The sequence below is a fragment of the Ambystoma mexicanum genome, chromosome 13 (assembly GCF_040938575.1).
Source record: "Ambystoma mexicanum isolate Mex_15411 chromosome 13, UKY_AmexF1_1, whole genome shotgun sequence".
NCBI lineage: Eukaryota > Metazoa > Chordata > Amphibia > Caudata > Ambystomatidae > Ambystoma > Ambystoma mexicanum.
In genome coordinates this window covers 743871283-743898837 of record NC_090938.1, presented here as the reverse complement: position 1 = coordinate 743898837, position 27555 = coordinate 743871283, and the positions used below count along the sequence as shown (strand labels likewise).

At 50.4% G+C, this 27555-nt stretch overlaps 1 protein-coding gene across 3 annotated transcripts in view; it reads left to right on the top strand.

Annotated features, from left to right (window-relative positions):
• Positions 1 to 27555, top strand: part of LOC138521882 (E3 ubiquitin-protein ligase TRIM39-like) — a 204988-nt gene that overhangs the window by 12284 nt on the left and 165149 nt on the right. The window contains exons 2-3 of one of the 3 annotated variants that reach the window (XM_069635043.1): positions 9311 to 9728; positions 22273 to 22368. In XM_069635043.1, coding sequence (XP_069491144.1) covers positions 9315 to 9728; positions 22273 to 22368 — 510 coding nt within the window. In that variant the 5' untranslated portion in view covers positions 9311 to 9314. Of the gene's footprint in view, positions 1 to 9264; positions 9729 to 22272; positions 22369 to 27555 lie in introns of those variants that run through there. The other 2 variants (XR_011283151.1, XM_069635044.1) reach the window with 2 other exon arrangements.

Here is a 27555-nt window from a genome sequence, read left to right as displayed (position 1 = left end):
GGTGAGCGATGAAATCACTGCCATGAACGGCCTCATTCTGAGAGGCGACCGTGTGATTCCCCCAAGAGGCATCCCGAAAGTAATCCTGTGCAGAGCGCATTTAGGCCATTTAGGAAGCAACATGACGAGACGCAGAGTACGCGATGCCTACTGGTGGCCCGGCATGGACCAGGACATAAGGGCAATGATTGAAAGGTGCCATGAATAGTGACAAACGCCTGTCCGTGAGACAAGCCCCCATGATGACCACCGAAATCCCGAAGGGAGTATGGCACAAAATAGGCCTGGACTTCATTGGCCCACTTGACGGCATGTCCACAGAAAACAAGGATGGAATAGTCATGGTTGACTACTTTTCCAAGCGGGTAGAGTTCGAATTCGCGGCAGACATCACCACGAGCACAGTCATAGAGGCGCTCACTGCCGTGTTTCAGCGCAAAGGTCTCCCCGAGGAAATTGTGACCGACAACGGAGTGCAGCTGGTATCCCGAGAAATGGAAAGGTTTCTAAGAAGACATAATGTCCGCCAGTTGAGAGTGAGCCTGTACCACCCGCAAGCAAACGGGCTGGTGGAAAGGGCCAACTGCTTCACAAAGGCGCGCTGCAACTGGCACACGCATCGGGTCTAGACCCCAGTAAGACAGTAAAGGAGGCCGTCGAAGCCCACCGCATCACACTAAATGCCATCACTGGAGTTTCTCCTTTCCAACTGTTGAAAGGGAGAAGGGCGGCGTCCACGCTGGTACCGCCCTGGCTTCACCAATCAGAGAAGATGAAGATGTAGACATGCGAGACATCGTATTCCGCATGCAGCAAAACAAGGAAGCAATGAAATCTCAAGGCGACAGACGCAGGGCCGCCCACCGTACAGAGGTCAACAAAGGCGATCTAGTAAAAATACGCCTTCCCCACAAAGACACCACGACTGGCTCCAAATACAGCAGGCCCATAGAGGTCACTGCAAAGGGAACCAACCACGTCCTCACCAGTGACTGCAAGCGATGGAACTTGGAAAGAGTGGCCGTATACCGCAGAAGAGCGTCCACCAACCACCCGTCCGCGGAAGCAGGAGATGGGGAGCAGCGAGGTTCGCCCGGCGACCCCCTTCTTCCAGAGACAGACTCTCCGGTGATACAGGATCAAAGGGAACAATCAGACATGAGCCCCTGTCCCCATCCCTGGGAATCTCGCAGGGAAGCAACACAAGGAGAACTCGATCCACCCGAATCTCCCCACGCCACAGCTCGATCCCCAGGTCTCATCCCCAATCAAGGCAGACCCCAGCGGGAGAGAAGGAAGCCCACCAAGTTCGCAGACTTTGTCATGGACTAGCACCTTTCCTTTTCCCACCAAAGGAGGTGTGTGGGGACGTAATCTCGCGAGATCGCGGGAAGGCGATCTCGCGAGAAGATGGAGCGCTGAGAGCACGAAAACGCCGGAGGCGGCAGAACGAAGCTGGCAGTGAATGAAGAAGCACTGCCCAGCGCTCCTTCTGATCCTGGAGCTTCAATTACTTACAAGCCCTGACAACTGTGGCCTGCACACATAGAGCGTAATGCCATGGCTGAGGGTAGCCACCTGGGTGCTCTGAATGTGTGATGTGTGCACACCTAGCATGCAATGAAGCAACTGCATGCATTGGACTGAATACCTACATGAGTACTGTTTCTGCCCGTGCCCTGGACTCTGCTTATCCCCAGTTCAGCAAGTTAGTAAAGGTGTCTAAATAAACACTGTGTTCCAGCACAACCTGTGTCCTGTCTTCCTTCAGGCCACCACAAGGTCCTTCACTCTCGCTGCCTATGCTCGGCACTGGATGCAGTGGCTGCTCAGGGGTCTAAGAGGTCCTTCACTCTCGCTGCCTCTGCTCGGCACTGGATGCAGTGGCTGCTCAGGGGTCTAAGAGGTCCTTCTCTCTCGCTGCCTGTGCTCGGCGCTGGATGCAGTGGCTGCTCAGGGGTCTTAGAGGTCCTTCACTCTCACTGCCTATGCTCGGCACTGGAGATCCTTTTTGCCTGGCATCCCCAGGCCCATTGCGACTCTCTGGTTTGTGACCCCATCCAGATGCTTGAGTTCCTTAGGGAGGGTTTCACGCTTGGTTTGGCCATCTCCTCCTTAAGAGCACATCTGGCCATCACCTGGATGGTGCGTAAGCCCTGGGCTCCCCTCACCTATGTAGATGACCTAGCAGGTTGCTTACGTTGGGGATTTGAGATCTCCCGCTCCCACGTCAGGTCTCACTTACCCCCACCTGGGACGTCCCGCTGGCACTTAGGGTCCTCTCTGCTGCTCCTTTCGAGCCACTGGAGTTGATCCCCATTTCTCTCCTTTCCAGCAAGTGTCATTTCTTGGTGGCTATTGCTTTGGCCGGGCATCGGGGGTTTTGGGGGCTTTCATCTGTAGCCCGCCCTTCCTTATGTTTGTTCTTGAGAGGTCGATCCTGCTGCCCTCTCCTCTTTTCCGCTGTAAGGTTCTTTCTGATTTTCACCTCCATGTGGATCTGGTCCTCCCCACCTGGGTCCAGTCTCTCCTAGATGTGGGTAGGGTGGTTATGGTTTACCTTGACGGCACCTCTGTTTGTAGAAAGAGGGATCAACTCTGTGTCATTCGGCCCCAGCCATGCAGGAAAAGCCTTCCACTGCTCCCCTGTGTAGATGGATCAGGGCCCCTGGCGGCCGAAGGTAGCCTCTCAGCCTTGGGGAGGCTCGGAGCGGGGATGGCCCTGCTTCGAGCCTCCTCATTGGCTGAGGGGCTGCCGTGCCCCCTGCCGGGGACAAAGGCTGTGGAATCCCGACGGAGGGATTCCCGGCCTGGTAACGACTCGGCAAGGGCCAATCAGAATGGCTCTTTCATTCTGATTGCGCCCTCGCCGGGTACTAATATGCATTAAATACTTCATGACAAATGAATCTAGCATTATGAACATTCTTTACCTTTCATGAGCAATTTTTGAAGGTGCGCTAAAAGTTGACTAGAAAATCTTTATTTTCACAAATTATGACACACCCAGCAGTCTGAGTGTTATTAGCCATCACCAAGCAGCACCTTAACTTACACCTAAGGAAACAAATATCTATTGAAGACCAGTTCGCCATCAATTGTATCAGAGACTGCAAATGTACTAGACCTCTACGTGAGGCACCAGTACCCGTGCTGCCTGGACCGCCCATTGGGCAGAAGGAGCAGCCAAGGAGCGGAGGAGCGCCACTGAGCAGTTGTCGCTGCCAGTGCCGGAAATCACCCCCAGAGCAGCCGAGGAGTCGATCGTGGAAGCGAGAGGCCCGGACCCAACGCAGAACTGCAGGCGTCACCGGAGCAGGAGAGAAGTAGAAGGCGTGCGCCAGGGACCCCCACCGGAGCAGGCGTCGCCATCCACAGCAGAACACAGTGTCGGTGAGGGGCGTCCGGGGACGTGAAGCAGAGCTGCAAGAGGCGGAGCGCCGCCGGGCAGACAGCTACACGGCAGGAACAGCGAGGAGAAGCCGCAGCTTCACGTAAGGCAACCGCAGGGGGAAGGAGTTGTGTGAAGAGCAATCACTGGACCCAAGAGCGACTGCGGGCAGTTCCAAGTTTCTCACTTACTCCAGAGTTTTCCTCGATCAACTAAGTTGAACGCCTGGGTAAGGTCTACAAATGCTAGGAATACTCTGGGAGCGCCAGCTTTGAGGTTACTTTTTAAGATGTTCAGTAGGAAAATGTTGACTGACGTGCCCGCGTTCTTCAGAAATCCCGTTTGAAACGGATCAGCAGCCGGCGAACCTTTTGCCCATTGCTGAAATCTCACTAGGAGAAGAGATGCAAAAATCTTTCAAATAATGTCCAGGAGTGCAATTGGCCGGTAATTTGTTGGATCTTCTCTATTCCCTTTTTTATATATTGGGACTATTACTGCTGACGTCCATGTGGATGGGATGGATTTTTGTTCTTTGCAGCGGCCAAAGATCTGACTGATGAAAGGTGTCCATACTTCTGCATGTTTTTCCAGGTCTATGTTTGTTAGACCGTCGGGTCCCGGGGCTCTTGAGTTTTTAGTTTTGTAATTATACTTTTGATGTCACATTCATCGGTTAAATCGGCCCATGGTAGCTCACAGTCTTTGAACCACAGGGTTGAACCACTTGGAAGCTTAAATGTGTTTGTGAAATGGGCCACGCAGGAGTCTTCTGCTACTGAGTTGGTAAGGTTGCCGTCGGTTTGATGGTCAAGTTTCTTGATTAGGGCCCAACATTCTCTGGATTTCTTATTGCAGACGATGTTCAGCATTTCTTCTGTGTCTCTTTGGTAAAGGCTTGCTCTGCGGTTTCTGAGCCATGATTTATAGTTTCTTGTTTCACCGAGCAGGGCCATCTTGGCAGATTCTGTGTTTTGTTTTAAGGCCTGTCTTTTCATTTGTCTTAGCCGTCTTGTTTTGTCCACCAACTCCTTGTTATATACATGGTGGGTTTTTACGTTTTCGTTTTTTTTTTACTAATGTTGGGTTGACCTTATATTCTGCTAATAGATGTCAAAACAAAACTGCCCAGTTTCCAAATCTCTATTCTGACCCTCACACTAAAACTAAACTCTAAGGTGAAAAAGGGACTTGTCTTTAACCTTAAGTGATTTGAAAAAGTGTTCATAAAGTAAGAGGACTTAAATAAAAAGTTCCTTCAAGGATGACGTTATTGACTCCAGAGGATAATTCCCTGCCCCTGGATTCTTCTTTACTCCTTGAGGGTGTTTCACACACACCTGTTCTGTGGGTCTCTCATGGCCACGTATAACACTTGCATCAAAACAGTTTGATTTCAAAATCTTGGTTTCTTTCAAAAACAGTTCTTTGGGCCTCTTCTGGCCAAGCACAACATGTGGGGGCTCATCACGAGGTATACTATTATTGAAGTCCTAGATAGCCAATGTGTGTACCACATAAATCTAAAAAAGAATGTGGTTAAGTGGCTAAATGGAAGAGTGGGTTAAAATCCCAGCTTCACTGTTTAACTAACGTGTGTGTGTGTGATACTAAGAACTGAAGATACTTTTGAACTGACCAACAATGTCAGTCCAGCAAAATTCTACATTAGTAAGCAACATAGCAAGTCTCACAATATGTGTTTAAGTGCCATACGTTAACAAGAATATCAATTTTTTGAGGGGTGCGAGTTTAAACATCATGTGACAGTTGTACATTTATTTTTAGGCAGGTGCGCTTCTGGGGAAAAGAAATAAACTGTACAGAATGAACATGTGTGTTGTATTAACTGCAATTACTTGGTACAATGGTTGCATGCAAGAGGGCCTGGTGTTGCAGCACCTTAGTTAGTTAATATTGGGATTTTTGCGCACACCTTCCTGTGATGTCACTTCCTCTAATGCCGGACGCCACCTCTGGTGTCCAACCCAGGCTCTCACCCTCCAAGCAGTTGCGAAAGGTTGAGAGCTATGGGAATACATCCCGCCTCTAGCATCCCTGCCCGGGTCACAGCTGTATTGGAATACATCCTGCATCTAGCATTGCTGCCTGGGTCGCAGCTGCATGGGAATACATCCCGCCTCTAGCATTGCTGCCTGGGTCGCAGCTGCATGGGAATACATCCCGCCTCTAGCAACCCTGCCCGGGTCACAGCTGTATTGGAATACATCCTGCATCTAGCATTGCTGCCTGGGTCGCAGCTGCATGGGAATACATCCCGCCTCTAGCATTGCTGCCTGGGTCGCAGCTGCATGGGAATGCATCCCTGCCCGGGTCACAGCTGTATGGGAATACATCCTGCATCTAGCATTGCTGCCTGGGTCGCAGCTGCATGGGAATACATCCTGCATCTAGCATTGCTGCCCGGGTCGCAGCTGCATGGGAATACATCCTGCCTCTAGCATTGTGGCCCGGGTCGCAGCTGCATGGAAATACATCCTGCCTCTAGCATTGCTGCCCGGGTGGCGGCTGCATGGGAATACATCCTGCCTCTAGCATTACTGCCTGGGTCGCGGCTGTATGGGAATACATCCTGCCTCTAGCATTGCTGCCTGGGTCGCAGCTGCATGAGAATACATCCCGCCACTAGCATTGCTGCCTGGGCCGCAGCTGCATGGGAATACATCCCGCCTCTGGCATTGCTGCCTGGGCTGCAGCTGCATGGAAATATATCCTGCCTCTAGCATTGCTGCCTGGGTCGCAGCTGCATGGGAATACATCCTGCCTCTAGCATTGCTGCCTGGGTCGCAGCTGCATGAAAATACATCCTGCCTCTAGCATTGCTGCCTGGGTCGCAGCTGCATGGGAATGCATCCTGCCTCTAGCATTGCTGCCTGGGAATGCATCCTGCCTGTAGCATTGCTGCCTGGGTCGCAGCTGCATGGGAATACATCCTGCCTCTAGCATTGCTGCCTGGGTCGCAGCTGCATGGGAATACATCCTGCCTCTAGCATCGCTGCCTGGGTCGCAGCTGAATGGGAATACATCCTGCCTCTAGCATTGCTGCCTGGGACGCAGCTGCATGGGAATACATCCCGCCTCTAGCATTGCTGCCTGGGTCGCAGCTGCATGGGAATACATCCTGCCTCTAGCTTTGCTGCCTGGGTCGCAGCTGCATGGGAATACATCCTGCCTCTGGCATTGCTGCCTGGGTCGCAGCTGCATGGGAATACATCCTGCCTCTAGCATTGCTGCCTGGGTCTAAGCTGCATGGGAATACATCCCGCCTCTAGCACTGCTGCCTGGGTCGCAGCTGCATGGGAATGCATCCCACCTCTAGCATTGCTGCCTGGGAATGCATCCTGCCTCTAGCATTGCTGCCTGGGACGCAGCTGCATGGGAATACATCCCGCCTCTAGCATTGCTGCCTGGGTCGCAGCTGCATGGGAATACATCCTGCCTCTAGCTTTGCTGCCTGGGTCGCAGCTGCATGGGAATACATCCTGCCTCTGGCATTGCTGCCTGGGTCGCAGCTGCATGGGAATACATCCTGCCTCTAGCATTGCTGCCTGGGTCTAAGCTGCATGGGAATACATCCCGCCTCTAGCACTGCTGCCTGGGTCGCAGCTGCATGGGAATGCATCCCGCCTCTAGCATTGCTGCCTGGGAATGCATCCTGCCTGTAGCATTGCTGCCTGGGTCGCAGCTGCATAGGAATACATCCCGCCTCTAGCATTGCTGCCTGGGTCACAGCTGCATGGGAATGCATCCCGCCTCTAGCATTGCTGCCTGGGAATGCATCCTGCCTGTAGCATTGCTGCCTGGGTCGCAGCTGCATGGGAATACATCCTGCCTCTAGCATTGCTGCCTGGGTCGCAGCTGCATGGGAATACATCCTGCCTCTAGCATCGCTGCCTGGGTCGCAGCTGAATGGGAATACATCCTGCCTCTAGCATTGCTGCCTGGGACGCAGCTGCATGGGAATACATCCCGCTTCTAGCATTGCTGCCTGGGTCGCAGCTGCATGGGAATACATCCTGCCTCTAGCTTTGCTGCCTGGGTCACAGCTGCATGGAAATACACCTTGCCTCTAGCATTGCTGTCTGGGTCACAGCTGCATGGGAATACATCCTGCCTCTAGCAGTGTTGCCCTGGTCGCAGCTGCATGGGAATACATCCCGCCTCTAGCATTGCTGCCTGGGTCGCAGCTACATGGGAATACATCCTGCCTCTGGCATTGCTGCCTGGGTTGCAGCTGCATGGGAATACATCCTGCCTCTAGCATTGCTGCCTGGGTCTGAGCTGCATGGGAATACATCCCGCCTCTAGCACTGCTGCCTGGGTCGCAGCTGCATGGGAATACATCTGCCTCTGGCATCGCTGCCTTGGTCGCAGCTGCATCCCGCCTCTAGCATTGCTGCATGGGTCACAGCTGCATCCTGCCTCTAGCATTGCTGCCTGGATCGCAGCTGCATGGGAATACATCCTGCCTCTAGCATTGCTGCCTGGGTCGCAGCTGCATGGGAATGCATCCCGCCTCTAGCATTGCTGCCCGGGTCGCAGCTGCATGGGAATACATCCCGCCTCTAGCATTGCTGCCTGGTTCGCAGCTGCATGGGAATACATCCCGCCTCTAGCATCGCTGCCTGGGTCGCAGCTGCATGGGAATACATCCCGCCTCTAGCACTGCTGCCTGGGTCGCAGCTGCATGGGAATACATCTGCCTCTGGCATCGCTGCCTGGGTCGCAGCTGCATCCCGCCTCTAGCATTGCTGCATGGGTCGCAGCTGCATCCTGCCTCTAGCATTGATGCCTGGGCACCAGCTGCATGGGAATTCATCCTGCCTCTAGCATTGCTGCCGGGGTCGCAGCTGCATGGGAATACATCCCGCCTGTAGCATTGCTGCCTGGGTCACAGCTGCATGGGAATACATCCCGCCTCTAGCACTGCTGTCTGGGTCGCAGCTGCATGGGAATACATCTGCCTCTGGCATCGCTGCCTTGGTCGCAGCTGCATCCTGCCTCTAGCATTGCTGCATGGGTCGCAGCTGCATCCTGCATCTAGCATTGCTGCCCGGGTCACAGCTGCATGGGAATACATCCTGCCTCTAGCATTGCTGCCTGGGTCGCAGCTGCATGGAAATACATCCTGCCTCTAGCATTGCTGCCCGGGTCGCAGCTGCATGGGAATACATCCTGCCTCTGGCATTGCTGCCAGGGTCACAGTGGCATGGGAATACATCCCGCCTCTAGCATTGCTGCCTGGGTCGCTTATTGGATTACCGGGGGACTGGTTTCTTGGTCTCTAAATTATGAAACAAGAACATCTTCTGTGTCGGGTTTCGGAAGTGGAATCAGGAAAAACTGTGTCAGACGCACAATTTGTGACCACACACCATTTGCACAATAAAGTGGCACAAAATAAAGAAGCTAAACATGAGGCAAATGTGCTTCAAGGTGCTATGCAATGTTACATACATAACTCTGGACAGTGCTCCGAAGCACCTCTACAACTCACGGCGCTTGAAAACACACCAACAAAAAGAAGACATTATAGGAAAATCCCATTATGGAAAAATGTGCTTGAAAAAATTGGTTGAAACTGTATTTTAAAAGCTTTCTGCAGGGGGAACCCCTCGAAATCCTCCCCCTTACAGGGATTGCTCTTGCCTACTCGGTGTAATAGAGGGGGTGGCTCTTCTGAAGCATTTTCCAAAGTCTCTTTTTGTAAGTCCACACCAGTCCCTGCTCTGCTGAGGACACGCCCATCCAGCTTGATAGACATGTCCCACAGCCAGTAAAGACCTCACGCTCCTCCAGGGTGTATAAGGAAGGAGAAGTGACTGACACGCCCCCTTCATGGGCTTTGATGAGAAACGAAACTTAACATCACTTTTTTTTTTTTTTGCATCTGAGCAGGAACATGGCCGCAGCCGCCCAGCTCCAGAGCCTGAAGGAGGAGGCCACCTGCTCCATATGCCTGGAATACTTCACAGAGCCGGTGTCTGTGGAGTGCGGACATGCCTTCTGCCTGTCCTGCATCACTCAGTGCTGGGAGGGACTGGAGGCAAACTTCCCCTGCCCTCAGTGCAGGGAAACCTCACAGAGCAAAACCCTCCGACCCTACAGGCAGCTGGGGAACATGGTGGAAATAGCCAAACAGCTTCAGGCCCCCAGCAACACCCCCCAGGAGGAGAACATGTGCCGAGAACACGAAGAGAAACTGAAACTCTTCTGCGAGGATGACCAGAGACCCATCTGTGTGGTGTGCAGCATGTCACGTGATCATAAGCCTCACACAGTGCTCCCCATTTCCGAGGCTGCACAGGAGTACAAGGTATGTGTGCTGTAGCCTGTAGGCCAGGGACATGGGTGGGTTCTCTGCACAGTGCTCCTCATTCCAGCGCCTGTCCAGGAGTACAAGGTGTTTGTGTGTTATAGGGACATGGGTGTGTTCTAATACAGTGCTCCCCATTCCAAAGGCTGCCCAGGAGTACCAGGTATGTGGGCTATAGGGACATGGAGGGGGATGGGTTCTTACACAGTCCTCCCCATTCCAGCTGCTGTGCAGGATTACAAGGTATGTGTGCTGTATGTCTGCGTAGTTTGGCCTATAGCTCTGGGGTGAAAGGAGGACGTGCATAATGCTTCCCATTCCAGACACTGGCGTCCAGGATTACACAGTGTGTGTGCTGTATGTAGGTCAAGGAGAATAGTGGGGGCCAGCGTCCCGGGGAAGACGGATGATGGGTAACGTTGTGGATGTGATGTCACTCATTATAGCCACAGTGAACCCCTAAAGCAGGACGTCCAGCACGTGCAGCTGCACAGTGAAGAGAACCACACACCTGAGTGTGTGCCAGGTATCTCTGCAGCATAGAGCTCACACAGTGTGTCCTATAAAGAAGGGCCCAAGAGCACACTGTGTGTGACTTGACTGGTGGCAAAAGGCACCCTCCCGGCACCTTCATAAGGGTGCCCAGGAGCACAAGTAGAGTATGTAAAGGGGCAGGAATCAAAGTGTCTGTCCAAAGTACCACGGTGTGCATTAGACGGGTCTGTGACCTTAGGGTGCACGCTGTTTGTCCAATTTAGGAGGCAGCCTAAGGGCACACCATGCATATTATGTGAAGGGTCTGAGCTCACAAAGGTCACACCTTGTGTCGTCTATAGTAAGATGCCCAAGACCACACAATGTTCATATAACAAGCTTGGGACCAAAGGGTTGCCACAGAATAAGGCTGACCAAATGTACAAATTGCATATGTGACCAGACATGTCCCACGATGCCCCCGCACCCAGAGAGTACACATGCCATGGATAGAACCTAAGGTGCTGGGTGGAGACTGCCCAAGAGTGCACGTGATGAATGTTGCATGTCTTGGGATCCTAAGGCTCTTGGTGAGTGGAGGCTGCCCAAGAGTACATGGGGTGTATGTGGCAAGTCTTGGGAGCATATTTTTCATAATGAGTAAAGTCTGCCACAGAGTACAGAGGGTGTAAGTGGCATGTCTTGGGACCCTAAATCTCCTACTGCGTTCCAGGCTGCCCAACAGTACAATGGTGTGTGTGGCATGTTTGGGACCTTGAATCTCATACTGTGTGGGGGCTGCCACAGAGTACAGGGTGTGTGGGTGGTATGTCTTGGTCAGTAATACACTGCATGGCTGCTGCTATTCCCCATTATGGAATCCCACAGGACATGCAGTAATTCTGCATGGACAGTTGCTGCAGCTTTACATGCCAGTATTAACTCCATGTCAAAACATCAGATTTTTGGTGTGGGTTCCAAACCCATAAACTGGCGAAGCGGTGTCCTGACTTCTAATGAGGCCCTTCTTTTAAGGAAATACATAAATGGAGGTTGTTCCCCAATTAACCCCTAAAATCTCACTTCTTTTGACTGCAGCCCCTCTTCTGATTCCATACCTTTTTCCCCACTGCTCGACTGCAGCCCCCACTGTCCCCCTCTTCATCCAATGGTGAGCCCTGGGGCAATGGACCCAGCCCGGGGGCGCAGCCTCTTCACATGCGAGGCTGGTGCTACTCGACTGCACCCCCCCACTCCCTCCACTTCATCCAATGGCGCGCTCTCTGCAGATGGTCAATGGTTGGACCCAGCCCTGGGGCGCAGCCCCATCACATGCGAAGCTGGTGCTACTCGACTGCAGCCCCCCACCTACCCCCCACTTCATCCAATGGCGAGCTCTCTGCAGATGGGCAATGGTTGGACCCAGCCCTGGGGCACAGCCTCATCACATACGAGGCTGGTGCTACTCGACTGCAGCCCCCCACACTCCCCACTTCATCCAATGGCGAGCTCTCTGCAGATGGGCAATGGTTGGACCCAGCCCTGGGGCGCAGCCCCATCACATGCAAGGCTGGTGCTACTCGACTGCTGCCCCCCACTTCATCCAATGGCGAGCTCTCTGCAGATGGGCAATGGTTGGACCCAGCCCTGGGGGGCAGCCCCCCACTTCACCCAATGGCGAGCTCTCTGCAGATGGGCAATTGTTAATATGTAAATGACCACGCTTCACGCTGATGCTTGTCTTTATGGAGAGGCTTTATTTCTTTAGTTCATCCAAGAGAAAGGCCCCCAGCTGTGGCTGTCCTCCTGCTCTCAATCCTCTCTCTCTCTGCTGCTAGAATGTGGAACCTTTGCTTAATCATAACAACAAAGGTTCCTTGGTAACTAGGTTACATGGCAGCAGCTGAATTGATGTGATTGTAAACTCAATGAAGTAAATGTAACCACCTCCTAACACCTCCCTTCCTTTTACCAAAATATAAGTATTTGCCTAAACTAGATAATAGATTTCATTGAGCATAAGTAGTTCATTATTTACATAGTATCTGATACACCGCTATATGAAGAAATAATTAAATTGCTTTAAATACCTTGCAGTGCAGTTACAAGTTGTTGTTTACCTTTTTGCAAATTGCTATCCTCTCCTTGTTCCAGACCCCACCCCCTTTAACAAGCACCGAAGATCCCAAATCTTTAACAACTTGTTTGGGCTGTGAAAATATGGATGCACCTTTGCGCACCTTGGTGGGAAGTTTGATCTTGATCCAATCACCTTCCTCAAGACTGAATTCTCTACAAGCATTCTTCCTGTCATATTGCTCCTTGGATCTGACCCCAGATTCAAATATCTTCTCTCTCACTCCCTCCAGATCTATTCCTACGAATTTTGACCTTCCCATCCAGCCTGGACACATGTGTGAGTTAGGTTTCCTCCCTCTTAATAGTTCAAATGGGGATACACCCGTAACACTGTGTGGTGCTAGTCTATATTGGAATGTTCTCTCCATTATGGTCCTGATCCAGTCACCTCCTGTTGCTACCGCAATTCTAATTGCATCCATGAGAGTGCGGTTGAAGCGTTCTACACACCCATTGGTCTGGGGATGATATAATGAAGTGGTTACTTGTTCTATTCCATGGTTACTCAAGAACTCTCTAAATTCCTTGGAAACCAATTGGGTCCCATTATCTGATAAACACTTTCTGGGGAATCCCTCTCTTCAAAATAATTGCTCCAAACATTTAATGATGCTACTGCTGGATATGTCTCTTAGTGTAAATATTTCGGGCCACTTGGATAATAAATCTATGACAACCAGTACATAGGTGTCTCTCCCACCCTTGATATTGAAAGGCCCTAGTAAGTCTAAAGCAACCTCATCCCATGGAACTGTGGATGGCTTTCTAACAGTCATGGGTACTTTTTGAATCCTGAGACCCTTATTACCTTCAATGCAATCACAACAATTGTTGACCACTTCTTCAGTGTCTTTGTCAAGATTAGGCCACCAAAATTCTGCTCTAACCAAGCCTTTGGTTCTAGGCAGTCCCAAATGCCCAACATGAGCTAGCTCAATTATTAATTTTCTCATTTTAATAGGTACAACCATCTGATGTCCTCTATGTAAGTATCCTTTATCAATCCAGAGTTCTTCCTTAACTTTGGCAAACCCGCCTAAATCACCAATATAGTTTCTTATTCTGTTCTGCGTCACCAATGTTAAAACTCTCTGGTACAATTCATCCTCTGAACATGCATTGTCCCACTCCTCTTTCTTTACTGACTCATGAACCTGAAATATTTCAACACCTTTCTCACGAGTCAGAGGAGACTCCTCAGACACTGTTTCTCTCACTACTGATCTGGATAAGGCATCAGCAACTACGTTGGTTTCACCACTAATGTGAAGCATATCATATTGCAGGCCTTGTAGGGATGTCACCCACTTCATGATGTGTCTGGAGACTCCCTCCAGACCACCTTTGGTAAATATTCCTATTAGGGGTTTATGGTCTGTACATACTGTGAATTCTCTGCCCCACAAATATCTTTTGAACTTTTCCACTCCCCAGACACAAGCCAATGCTTCCTTTTCTACCACTGAATATCTGTTCTCAGGTCCTTTGAGAGATCTAGAGGCAAATGCTATGGTGTGTAAGCCCTCCTGATCTTCCTGCATTAGGACTGCCCCAATACCATAGTCACTTGCATCCACAAATAGTAATGAATGTCTACTTTCTTCAAACGTTTTCAAGATGGGTGCATTGACTATAGCATCTTTAATCTTACCAAACTCTTCCTCACAAGATTCATTCCACTTGAACGTAACACCTTTACGAGTCAACATCCTCATGTTCCTTGACAAATTTGCCAACCCTCTAACAAACTTGCCATAAAATTCAACCAGACCTAGAAAAGATAGTATATCTGCTTTGGATTTTGGTGCTTCCATCTTGCGAATAGCTTCTATGGCCTTTTCTTTGGGTTTTATCCCTTCACCTGTAATTTCATGACCTAGATATTCAACTTTGTCAGTTTTGAATATGCATTTCTCTAACGATACTGTAAGGCCAGCCTCTTTGAATATGTTCAACACTCTCTCTAACCTTTTATCATGTTCTGCTTCATTTTTCCCACATACTAGCACATCATCCTGGTAACACATGACACCTCTCTCTCCTCCCAGTAATCTGTACATGACGTTCTGAAATACACTAGCTGCTGAAATCAATCCAAATGGCATTCTTATACATCTGAAAAGGCCAATAGGGGTAATGAAAGCTGTGAGATCTCTCGAATCAGGGTGTAATTCTACTTGGTGATATGCAGATTTGAGGTCAATAAGAGAAAATACTTTGGAATCAGACACCCCTGCCAATAAATCATCTATTCTGGGTAAAGGAAATTTGTCAGCCACTACATTTTTATTCAGGTGTCTAAGGTCTATGCATATCCGCAGAGATCCACTGCTCTTTCTCACTATTACAATAGGACTAACCCACTCTGAGGAATCAATTCTCTCTATCACCCCTTCACTTTCCATTTTATTCAATTCACTCTCTACATCTTTTCTCAGGGCCAAGGGAATGGTCCGTAATTTGGCAACTTTGGGAATGGCATCCCTTTTCAAACGAATTTTGTGCACAAATCCCTTCAAGCACCCTAACTTAGTGCCACTCATATGCCCTCTGGCCCCTTCCATAACAATGCTCGAGACCGATTTTCCACCGGATTTTCCACCTTCAACAGTCAAAACCTGTTCTGGGTGGCTTGCTTCAAGTCTTATCTTGAGCTCTGCCTGATCGCTCCAGGACAACAGCTCTCCACCTCTGTTGGCTACATGGATAGTCCCTAACGCCTTCCTGTCTTTGAATTGGAGCTCAGCTTCAAAGCACCCTAAAATTTCTATGGACACATCTCCATAAGCATTTGCTCTGACTACATTCTCCCACAATGTACAACATCCAAATTTCTCCTTCCACACTTGCACACTTATCAAAGTATAATCTGCTCCACTGTCCATGAGCATTGATACTGGCACCCCTCCAACTAACACAGTTGCATATGGTTTCTTTTTCTTGACCTTCCCATCAATGGCATTGACTGAAAATATAACTTCTCTACCAGCATCATCAATTGATATAAATTCTTGATCTGCATTGACTTCATGTATTTGACTTGGGGCGGTATAAAAATTCCTACAGCATCTAGCCATGTGTCCTCTGACCCCACATTCATTACATATAATGTTTGATGCATAACATTCTTTGTCAGATGCTTTGTGATATAGACTCCCACATCTGAAACACCTCCTAATTGATGCACCTCTAGGATAACCAGAGTCCCTGCCACCCCTGAATGTAACATTCTCACTGGGCGACCCTCTGGTAGATGATCCTTGTCCCCATGCTCTGGTAAAGGGACCTTGGCGACCCTCAGGTCTCCTACCCATTTGCCAAGTGCGACGCGCAGTTGCCGCACCTCTCTGCATCACTCTCGAAACCTTATGTATGGCAGCTTCATTGTCATCAGTTTTGGGTTTATCTTGAGATGTATTATCCACTTGAAGCATTTGTATACATTTGTCTGTGTGTTCTATCATTTTCGCTATCTCAATTGCTCTATCAAGAGAAGGATTTCTTTCCTTCCATAACTCCTTCCTGATGTTATCATTAGAACACTTAATCATGAGTTGGTCCCTGACATGCTGATCTCGACAATGGTCAAATCTACATTTGATGGCTAAACCTCTAAGAGCAGTTACAAATTCCTCAATACTCTCTCCAGTTTTTTGAGTTCTCGTGGCAAATTTGTACCTTTCAAGAATTATATTTTCTTCAACACAGTAGTGTTTGTCTAATTTTGCTAATGTTTTCTCATATGGACCCCCATCAGGAATGTCTGGAGGTTCTGGTAGTTTTTTGACCACTTCCTGTCCTGCGGCACCTAAACAGTGAAATAGGAGCGCCTCTTTGCGCTCATTGGAGAAATTGGGTCCAAATGCTGCCAGTACATATTTTTGAAAACCCTCTTTCCAGTCTATCCAACGCACTCTGGGCTCACCTGGTGTAGGCAGGAAGAAAATTGGGGCTGGGACGTTTGCCATGTTGTGAATTAATTAATGTCACCCCCAGGTAGGAAACCTTACACAGCCACACTGTCACTTACTTGTACTTAAATTTTATAAGGTGTGATTTCAGGTGGAACCTGTGCTGATATTGTCAGCGCTGTCTGTGGTAGTTGCAATTTGTGATCCACAGGTCAGCCTCCTCCGTAATCCACAGGTGATCCAATTTGTGATCCACAGGTCATCCAACCTCCTCAATATTCGTGCTCAGCTCCAGTATGCTTTTATGGTTCTCTCCACTGCAAGGCACTGACTTCTTTCTTGGTGCTCCGCTCCAAAATGCGCTTTGCTGGTTTACTCCGCTCCAGGAGGATGGCCGTGTTTCTCGCCTGCTATTACACAACACATCTAGTGTAACACTCCGTCCATTTGCATCCAAACTGTAATCAATATTGCTGCAGTGTTGCTGCTGCTGGGGGCCTTTTCTCCTTGGCCCAATCCTCGTCGCCAATGTTAATATGTAAATGACCACGCTTCACGCTGATGCTTGTCTTTATGGAGAGGCTTTATTTCTTTAGTTCATCCAAGAGAAAGGCCCCCAGCTGTGGCTGTCCTCCTGCTCTCAATCCTCTCTCTCTCTGCTGCTAGAATGTGGAACCTTTGCTTAATCATAACAACAAAGGTTCCTTGGTAACTAGGTTACATGGCAGCAGCTGAATTGATGTGATTGTAAACTCAATGAAGTAAATGTAACCACCTCCTAACAGCAATGGTTGGACCCAGCCCTGGGGCGCAATCCTATCACATGCGAGGCTGGTGCTGCTCGACTGCAGCCCCCACTTCACCCAATGGCGAGCTCTCTGCAGATGGTCAATGGTTGGACCCAGCCCTGGGGCGCAATCCCATCACATGCGAGGCTGGTGCTGCTTGACTGCAGCCCCCCACTTCACCCAATGGCGAGCTCTCTGCAGATGGGCAGTGGTAGGTCCCAGCCCTGGTGCGCAGCCCCATCACATGCGAGGCTGGTGCTGCCCGACTGAAGCCCCCCACTTCACCCAATGGCAAGCTCTCTGCAGATGGGCAATGGTTGGACCCAGTCCTTGGGCGCAGCCCCATCACATGCGAGGCTGGTGCTACTCGACTGCAGCCCCCCACTCCACCCACTTCATCCAATGGCGAGCTCTCTGCAGATGGGCAATGGTTGGACCCAGCTCTGGGGTGCAGCCCCATCACATGCGAGGCTGGTGCTTCTCGACTGCACCCCCCCACAACCCCCACTTCATCCAATGGCGAGCTCTCTGCAGATGGGCAATGGTTGGACCCAGTCCTGGGGCGCAGTCCCATCACATGCGAGGCTGGTGCTACTCGACTGCTGCCCCCCACTTCATCCAATGGCGAGCTCTCTGCAGATGGGCAATGGTTGGACTCAGCTCTGGGGCGCAGCCCCCCACTTCACCCAATGGCGAGCTCTCTGCAGATGGGCAATGGTTGGACCCAGCCATGGGGCGCAGCCCCATCACATGCGAGGCTGGTGCTACTCCACTGCAGCCCCCCACTCACCCCTCTTCATCCAATGGCGAGCTCTCTGCAGATGGGCAATGGTTGGATCCAGCCCTGGGGCGCAGCCCCTCACTTCACCCAATGGCGAGCTCTCTGCTCGACTGAAGTCCCCACTTCATCCAATGGCGAGCTCCCTGCAGATGGGCAATGGTTGGACTCAGCCCTGGGGCGCAGTCCTATCACATGCGAGGCTGGTGCTACTCGACTGCAGCCCCCACTTCACCAAATGGCGAGCTCTCCGCAGATGGGCAATGGTTGGACACAGCCCTGGGGCACAGTCCCATCACATGCAAGGCTGGTGCTGCTCGACTGCAGCCCCCACTTCACCCAATGGCGAGCTCTCTGCAGATGGGCAATGGTTGGACCAGGCCCTGGGGCGGAGTCCCATCACATGCGAGGCTGGTGCTGCTCGACTGTAGCCTCCACTGCCCCCCACTTCACCCAATGGCGAGCACTCTGCAGATGGGCAATGGACCCAGCCCTGGGGCACAATCCCATCACATGCAAGGCTGGTGCTGCTCGACTGCAGCCCCCACTTCACCCAATGGCGAGCTCTCTGCAGATGAGCAATGGACCCAGCCCTGGGGCACAATCCCATCACATGCAAGGCTGGTGCTGCTCGACTGCAGCCCCCACTTCACCCAATGGCGAGCTCTCTGCCGATGGGTAATGGTTGGACCCAGCCCTGGGGCGCAGCCCCATCACATGCGAGGCTGGTGCTACTCGACTGCAGCCCCCCACTTCACCCAATGGCGAGCTCTCTGCAGATGGGCAATGGCTGGACCAGGCCCTAGGGCGCAGCCCCATCACATGGGAGGCTGGTGCTGCTCGACTGCAGCCCCCCACTTCACCCAATGGCGAGCCCTCTGCAGATGGGCAATGGCTGGACCAGGCCCTAGGGCGCAGCCCCATCACATGGGAGGCTGGTGCTGCCCGACTGCAGCCTCCAATTCACCCAATGGCGAGCTCTCTGCAGATGGGCAATGGTTGGACCCAGCCCTGGGGCGCAGCCCCATCACATGCGAGGCTGGTGCTGCTCGACTGCAGCCCCCCACTTCACCCAATGGCGAGCTCTCTGCAGATGGGCAATGGTTGCACCCAGCTCTGGGGCGCAGCCCCATCACCCAATGGCGAGCTCTCTGCAGATGGGCAATGGTTGCACCCAGCCCTGGGGCGCAGCCCCATCACATGCGAGGCTGGTGCTACTCGACTGCAGCCCCCCTGGGTTGCATTTTCACAGTAACTCATAGTTAATGTTAAGGTTTCTGCTTAACCTTTACTCTCTGATCAGTGCAATGCACGTAACGTGGAATGTCCCCAGCATGTGACCTCACACATGACCTCACGTGTGCCATGTGTGGATATCCCAAGCCTCCCTTGGGTGCTCCTGCTGAGGGTGCAATTTCCGGGACCATAAGTTTCCCACTGTAGGAGGGTCTGCTGAGGAGAACTAGGTGTGTTTGTGGCAGCTCAAGGATCTCAAATCAGGTTACATATGTGTCGTGGGTGGTGTCAACATTCATATTTAATGGGGGAAGGGATATGAGGACCTCTATGAGCAGAGTGTCTTCCAAGATGGATGAGCTGTGGATTCTCCATAGACTGTACATTAGCCTATGGGAGCAGCTAGAAGACTGAGGGTGCATTCTTTATAGACTGTACATTAGCCTATCGGGGCAGCCAGGAGTCTTCCGGAACATTCTTTATAGACTGTACATTAGCCTATCAGGGCAGCCAGGAGTCTTCTGGAACATTCTTTATAGACTGTACATTAGTGTATGGGACCAGCAAGTAGTCTGAGGGAGCATTCTTTATCAACTGTACATTAGCCTATGGGAGCAGCCAGGAGTCTGAGGGCTCATTTTGTATAGACCCCATTAGCCTGTGGGGGCAGCCAGGAGTCTGTGGGAGAATTCTATATAGACTGTACATTAGCCTATGGGAGCAGCTAGGAGTCTGATGGATAATTCTTTATAAACTACATTAGCCTATGGGGCAGTTAGGAGTCTGTGGGAGCATTCTTCATAGACTTTACATTAGCCTATGGGAGCAACAAGGAGGCTGAGGGAGCATTCTTTATAGACTGTACATTAGCCTATGGGAGCAGCTAGGAGTCTGATGGATCATTCTTTATAGACCAGTGGTCTTCAAACCGTTTTGGCCTGGGCCCCCCTGAGCAAAATTTGGGCAGGCCGCCCCCCCCCCCGAAAATGTCAAATGGACAGTATGTACAAATGGCTATGAACTATTGCACCCCGTCACCGCACCCTACTCCCAGTATAGTTCCTGGGCTCCCCCACCTGCTTCCATCACAGTCGCTGGGCCCCTCATCCCACTCCTACCCAGTTCCTGGGCTCTCCCCACCCCATCACAGACCCTGGGCTCTCCCCACCCTGCTCCCACCACTATCCCAGTGCTGCCGCCCTTCCTGCTCCCACCACAGTCCCTGGGCTCCCCCCACCCCTATCCCAACACAGTCCGTAACCAGTAAAGGGATGTCTAAGATCGGGTGGCTGGTTTTGTTGGGTGACCTGTATACTATTTAGGAAATTGATAGTGGTTTTGGGGTTGGGGGAGAATTTGACTAGTAAGAGTTCATAGCCCTGAACTTGTTCCAATGGGCACTCTCTGAATTTCAGCGAGGTTCTGTCTATTAGGGCAACTCCGCCTCCTTGGAGGTTGTTCCTATCTGTTCTAAGGCTACTGTACCCTGAGGGTAAGGCAATGGCTAGAAGGGGGCCTGCAGCAGGGTGTAACCATGTTTCGGTGACTGCTAGTATGTCAAGTTGTTGATCCACGATGAGGTCATGGATTTCTAGGGCATGTGCACCAAGAGATCGAGCATTGATGAGAGCGCCTCTGATCGTGGGGGAGGGCTAGATGGGGGGGGGGGTGGTTACTAGATTAGGGAGCAGAGTCAAGGTTTTGGAATCTGTGGATGGTGTGGTGTGTTTTTTGGAAAAGTCTTTGAGTGGTCTATTGGTTGGAGTGACCGTTGCTTTGGTACCAGTGTCTTTGGTTGCAGAGGGTTTGGGTACTTGGTGGTAGGAACTGGTTCTGGCTCTAAGTCTATTAAGTCTAGTGATCCCCATGGAGGGTATAGTTTGATGGATGGTTTTGTTGCAAGGGGTGGATGGTGTAGGATTGTGGCTAGGAGTGGTAGGACCACCTAGATTGGTGTCATTGGTACTAGCGATATTGTGTACACTTCTGGGGGGGAATGTGGGGAGGGATGGTAGAAATTATGGATGAGCCGCCAGGTTCGGACTGGCTTATAGGGCAATAATGCAATGCCCGTACCAAAAATGCAAAATGCTAGTGTAGGCCAGTCAAAACGGCCACTTTTTTGGCCAATGTGGGCCAGTTTGATAAGTTACTTAACTATGCAGCTGGTAGTTTTGACCATTGTTGCTGAATGAAAATTATATAAATATCACGATTTGCTTAACAAAAAACACCCCCTGTCATACTATTCAAACAGTCTGTGACTAAAGGAATGAATATCCATTTGCAACTGCGGGCTGCTTTTTCATTGGTGCGTGAGACAGTTTTATGGTCCAGTCCGACCATGTGAGCCGCCACTGCCCATTTCCTCTAATCTAAAATAAATAAATAAATAATAATAATAATGTTTTAGTTGTTTTTTTACATTCATGCTGGGCTCTCGCGCCCCCCCTGGGATGCAGCTCGCCCTTCTGTGGGGGCGCACCCCACAGTTTGAAGACCTCTGTTATAGACTATACATTAACCTGTGGGAGAAGCAAGCTAGGAGTCTGAGGGAGCATTCTTTATAGTCTGTACATTAACCTATGGGAGCACCTAGGAGTCTGAAGGAGCATTCTTCATAGAATATCCATTAGCCTATGGGAGCAGCAAGGAGTCTGAGGGAGCATTCTTTATAGACTGTCCATTAGCCTATGGGAGCACCTAGGAGTCTGAGGGAGCATTCTTTATAGACTGTCCATTAGCCTATGGGAGCACCTAGGAGTCTGAGGGAGCATACACTCTAGACTGTCCATTAGCCTATGGGAGCACCTAGAAGTCTGAGGGAGCATTCTTTATAGACTGTCCATTAGCCTATGGGAGCACCTAGGAGTCTGAGGGAGCATACACTCTAGACTGTCCATTAGCCTATGGGAGCACCTAGGAGTCTGAGGGAGCATTCTTTATAGACTGTCCCTTAGCCTATGGGGGAAGCTAGAAGTCTGAGGGAGCATTCTTTACGGACTCCATTAGCTTAGGGGAGCACCTAGGAGTCTGAGGGAGCATACACTCTAGACTGTAAGTGTGCATAAGAGAAAATACAGGGGGCTTTCTTCATAGACAATATACAGGTGTAGGGAACGAGCTAGGCTGTCCTGGGACCCTTCTGTCTTGTTGTCTGTGTAGATTATTTATTTACAGGAAATCTTTTGACTAACAAACTGGTTTTATTCTTGTAGGATAAACTTTACAGCCAGATGGAGCATCTGAAGAAAGAGCTGAAGGACCTGCAGGAGTGGGTAGAGGAAGAAGGCAGGAAAGCATCTGAGCTCGAGGTGAGAGCAATGGCTTCATATATGTGTAGAGAGGCTCGGGGCAGAGAGGCACGAGGGTGCCTTTGAGAGTCCATGGAACAGTGCTGGATGGCTGAGATGTGAGACATCCCCGAGAGTATTGAATTGAATTGAATTGATTGTTTATTTATATAGCGCCTATACACAATTGTTTTCAACGCGCTTCAAGGCAGGGAGGGAACAAGGGAGAATACAGTGACATTCTTATTAGTCCTTGATACATTAAGAATGTGAAATTAACTATCATACTTGGCCTGGTGACATTTCAGATAGTGCAAGAGCTTTTGACAGTGATAAGGAGGGGGGATGAGAAGGAGAATGAGACAGACAAGCAGCTACCTTACTAGGCCTGATAACAATTTTGATAGTGCCGGAATTTAACAAGAGGTGGGGGGGAGGGGAGCAGGGAGAGGGAGAACAAAACAAGCAACTATCCTACTAAGCCTGACGACAATTCAGATAGTGCTGGAGGGGGAGAGGGAGGAAAAAACAAGTGAGGGGGGGAGACAAACTGTCACGGAATTCCCCCCTTCTCACCTGAGACCGATCTTTGCAGGATATCTTGGGCGGTGTCTTCTTGCGGACGGACCTGGTCTTGTATAAGCCTGCACGAGTCTCTTCCTACTCCAGCGTGCGTTCAAAGTTCCGGGATGCAATACTCCGGGGATCCGGGAAACGAAGAAGGTGCGCAACACGGCACACGAGTCCAGGAAGCAAGAAAGAAGGGAGAGGGACAAGGAATGGAAGTGGAAAGGCCAGGAACCAGGATAACCATTCAGCGAACTACAGAGCACACGTCTAGTCGCTACTTCGCAATAGCATTGAAACACGCGGGGCCGCGGGGGCGCGGTCTATTAGTAGAATACGCTACGTCCGACGTGTAGACCGAGGAAGGCGTTTCACGTTAGACGGCCATGTTGGGAGTACCAGGGAGTGCTAGTACCATTGTGATAAGGACCAGGAAGTCCAAAAGGGGCGCGTCCTGTGGTTCATGACAGCATGCCTCCTCCGAAGACCTGTTCCACCAGGTTTGCCCGGGTGTATGAGATGATATCTTCTGAGCAATCAAGGGGTATTCAGATTAGAAAGTGGTTCCCAAGTTCTTTCGCTAGGAGGATATCCTTTCCATTCAACCAGGTATTGAAGCTGACCCCGTTTATACCTGGAGTCGCATATTCGGGACACTTCATATTCCACTTGGTTGTCCACCACCACAGGAGTGGGTCTGCAGGATTTCCGGGAGGATCGGATGTAGGGTTTTGTTCTGACTTGAGTGTCGTGTAGACCGTTGAGACCTCCGTCCCCAAGTGACGCACAGGGAAACCAAAAGAAACCCGCTGTGTGACCTTTGGGGCCACAGGTGGGAGATGTTACTTCCCGGATCCACGGAACCTCTGGAACACCGATGCTGCTGCAAAAAGAACAAGGTTAAGTACCAGGCAATTACAATATAAATCACAAGAATCAAAGGATCTGAATGGTCTTACCTATCCGGTGTTTGGAAAACCCAGGAAACCAGGAGGGAGGTTCGAGACTCAGATGAAGCGGTCCCTAGAACAAGAGGGACACAGGCAAGCGTGGATACAGGATAAGCCACCTGTAACTTGAATCCCAAGAGGGAAATAGCGTAAAAGTTCAACAAGGCACCAAGGGATGATCCGAAGACAAAGTGAGGGACGTGTAAAAATCCAGTAATAGGTAAGGAGTTCCAAGCAAAGGTACAGAAGGGTAATCCGAAGGAGTCCAGGTGAGAGTTCCAAGATCAAGATAAACCAGTAGTGTTTGTCCAAACGTAGCGCCAAACAGGGTCTGAAGACAGCTGAGAAGCGATGAGTGCTCCTTGCATCAGGCTTTATATACTGTGCGTTTCGGGGTCATGTGACGTCCACCAAGGTCACGTGGGAAACGCCGCTCTGAATCACGTGAGCAAGTGAACGATCGGCGTGGAGGTGTTCCGCCGCCCCTTCTGCTGTATGTTCTCCATGGCAACTGCCAATGCAGGAAGGGCTGCAACCGAGCCCGTAAATTGTACCTGGTACGGAACTTTCGGTCCTTTGGGTAAACCGAATCACATGAGCCTCGAACCCTGGAGTGAGTCGTGTGGGAACCCGAGGAAGGTGTAGGGGAGATGTGAGCAGTGTTCTGGTGTGCAGAGGATCGTCTAACAGGTTTTAATAAAGAAGTGTGAAAAACTGGGTGAATTTTCTTCCAGGAGACTGGTAGCTTGAGCCGGTATGAGACTGGATTTATGATTTCCTTGATGGGAAATGGACCATAGTACCGGGGGGCCAATTTGTTTGGCAGGAAATGTCGGGGTAGTAATTTGGAGGACAACCAGACTTGATCACCAACTGCATAAGAAGGCCCTAGTCTTCTTTTGGAATCCGCATATCTCTTAGTATGTGTTCTGGCCTTCTCTAAGTGTTCCTTGGCTTCCTTGTGTATGTTGATGAGTGTTTCGATCCAGGAGTCGACAGTAGGTACCGGTGTGGGATGTGGAAGAACAGAGGGTAAAACCGATGGATGGAATCCTTGGCTGCAATAAAAGGGGCTGGTCTTAAGTGCTGAGTGATCGGAATTATTGTAGGCGAATTCAGCCACGGGTATCAGGAGCGACCAGTCGTCCTGAACCTTGGTGGCGAAACATTGAAGGTATTGTTCCAGGGTCTGGTTAGCACGTTCTGTGGCCCCGTTGGTTTGAGGGTGATAACCTGATGAGAGAGCGCGTTGGATTCCTAAAATGCGACAGAGATGTTTCCAGAATTGTGAGACGTATTGAGGTCCTCGGTCTAATATGATCTTGGAAGGAAGTCCATGAAGACGGAATATATGTTCCAGGAAGATTCCAGCGAGTTCAGATGAGGATGGTAGCTTACATAGGGGTGTAAAATGAGCCATATGAGTGAACAAGTCAATGGTGACCATGATAGTAGTGTATCCTCTGGAAGGTGGCAATTCCACAATGAAGTCTGTAGCGATGAATTCCCATGGCCTTGTTGGTAGTGTAGGTTGCAGCAGAAGACCCGCCGGTCTCTTGTTATCGTGTTTGTTTTGACTACAGATAGCATAGGCTCGGATGTACAGCTGTACGTCAGTTTTCATTCTAGGCCACCAAAATTGTCTTTGTATGAGGCGGAGGGTGTTGGTGATGCCACGATGTCCGGAGTGAAGGGTATCATGGCAGAGGTTTATTATCCTTTGTTGTAATTTCTGTGTAGGGATGACTAGAGCATTATCCTTGAACAAATATCCGTCCTTTATTCTCAGATTCCATTGATTCTTCCCTGGAAAATCCTTCCAGAGCTCAGAGGATTGGGTTTGCATCTGAATTTCTTCAAGGAGACTGACTGCTTGAGCTACAAAAATCGTGTGGGGAAACTCTTAGGATAGTCCCTATCTTCAGTAGTTTCGCAGTCTGGACGTCGAGATAAGGCGTCAGCAATCAGGTTTTGGGATCCAGGAACATGACTGATGAGGAACTGGTACTGGGCAAAGAAGAAGGCCCAACGGGCCTGACGACTGTTCCTACACTCCAAGGACTGTAGAATTTGAAGATTCCGATGGTCCGTGCGGACCTGGACTGGATATCTAGCTCCCAGAAGTAGATGTCGTCATTCTGTGAAGGCTTGGCGGATGGCTAACAGTTCCTTTTCCAGGACGGAGTAATGTGTCTCACTGGGAGTCAGGGTTCATGAAAGGATGAACATCCTCCCAAAAGGAATCACTGCTGAGGGCTCTGTGTCTATGGCGCAGTCTTCAGGTCTGTGAGGGGGTAGAGCCTGAACTATGGCAGTTGAAAACACATAAGCATATCCCTGATAGGCCTTAGGGACCTGTATGATATTGGAAACCATGAGTGGTACTTGCTGGTCTATTGGTGGTTCTTTGGAAGGTGTCGAGGAGGGATCCAGGAATAGACAGTGAGACATACAAAACTCTGAGCCGAGGAATAGGGATCCTGCTGTCCAGTTGATATACGGATTATGTTTCTGTAACCAGGGCATACCCAATACCATGGGGTAATGAGCCGACTTGATGATGTCGAATCTAATCAGCTCTTGGTGATGGTTTATCAAAAGCTGGATCTCTTTAGTCTACAGGCTTATGGGTCCTGAAGTGAGGGGTCTTCCATCGATTGCTTCCACCGGCTGCATGGTGCTTCGTGTCTCGTATGGAATGTGATGACTAAAAACCCAATCTTGATCAATGAATATTCCCATAGCTCTGCAGTCAACCAAGGCCAAAACGGAATAGGTCTTATTCCTGGAGGGCGATAGGAAGGCCTGTAGAATCACTAGGTTGTTTTGTCCAGGAGAGTTCAAGGATGCAATAGACGTCGAGCAAACATCTCTCTCCCGAAGCCTTGCTCCACCTAGGATCGGGAGCTGGCGTTTCCCGAACGCCGAGGAGGGGCTAGAGGACATTCCCTAACCAGGTGTTTATCCGAGGCACAATACATGCATAACCCCGTATGAATCCTTCTCATCCTCTTTTGCGGGGATATGGGTCCACGGAAGGCTCCTATCTGCATAGGTTCTGGTTCAGTGACTGACCCTGGGTTTGTGTCAGTCTTGGAGGTACTCTCAAAGGACACCTTCGGGGGGGTTACTCTGGATTTTTTCTTCTCTGCCTCCCTTTCCTGGATACGAAAATCTAGTTGCATGGCAAGGTCCATAAGTGCCTGGAATGAGCTTGGGCGAGCCAATCTGGCCAACTCATCTTTGATCTCCTCATTCAGTCCTCTTCTGAAAAGGGTAAAACTTGCTTCAGGAGACCAGTCAGCTTCTTTGGCCAATTGCTTGAATCGGGTTACAAACGTGAGCATATCCTGGGATCCCTGCTGAAAGTCTAACAGGCGTTCCTGGGCACTATAGACCTGCTCTGGGCGGTCAAACATGGTTTTAAGGGCCCATATGAAACCGTCGTAGTCATCCAGGAGAGCGTCGCCGGAATTGACTAAGGGCGTAGCCCAGGTTAAGGCATTTCCAGAAAGGTGAGAAATTATGAAACCCACCTTAGCCCTGCGAGTCGAAAAGTAGTAGGGCTTAAAAGTAAAGTGGACCGCCCAGCAATACACTTTCCTTTGTGTCAGAATCACGGGATAGAACTAATTGTTTGAGAGCGGCGTTTTCCGCTTTTAAATTCTGTACCTCGGTTTTTAGTTCTTGC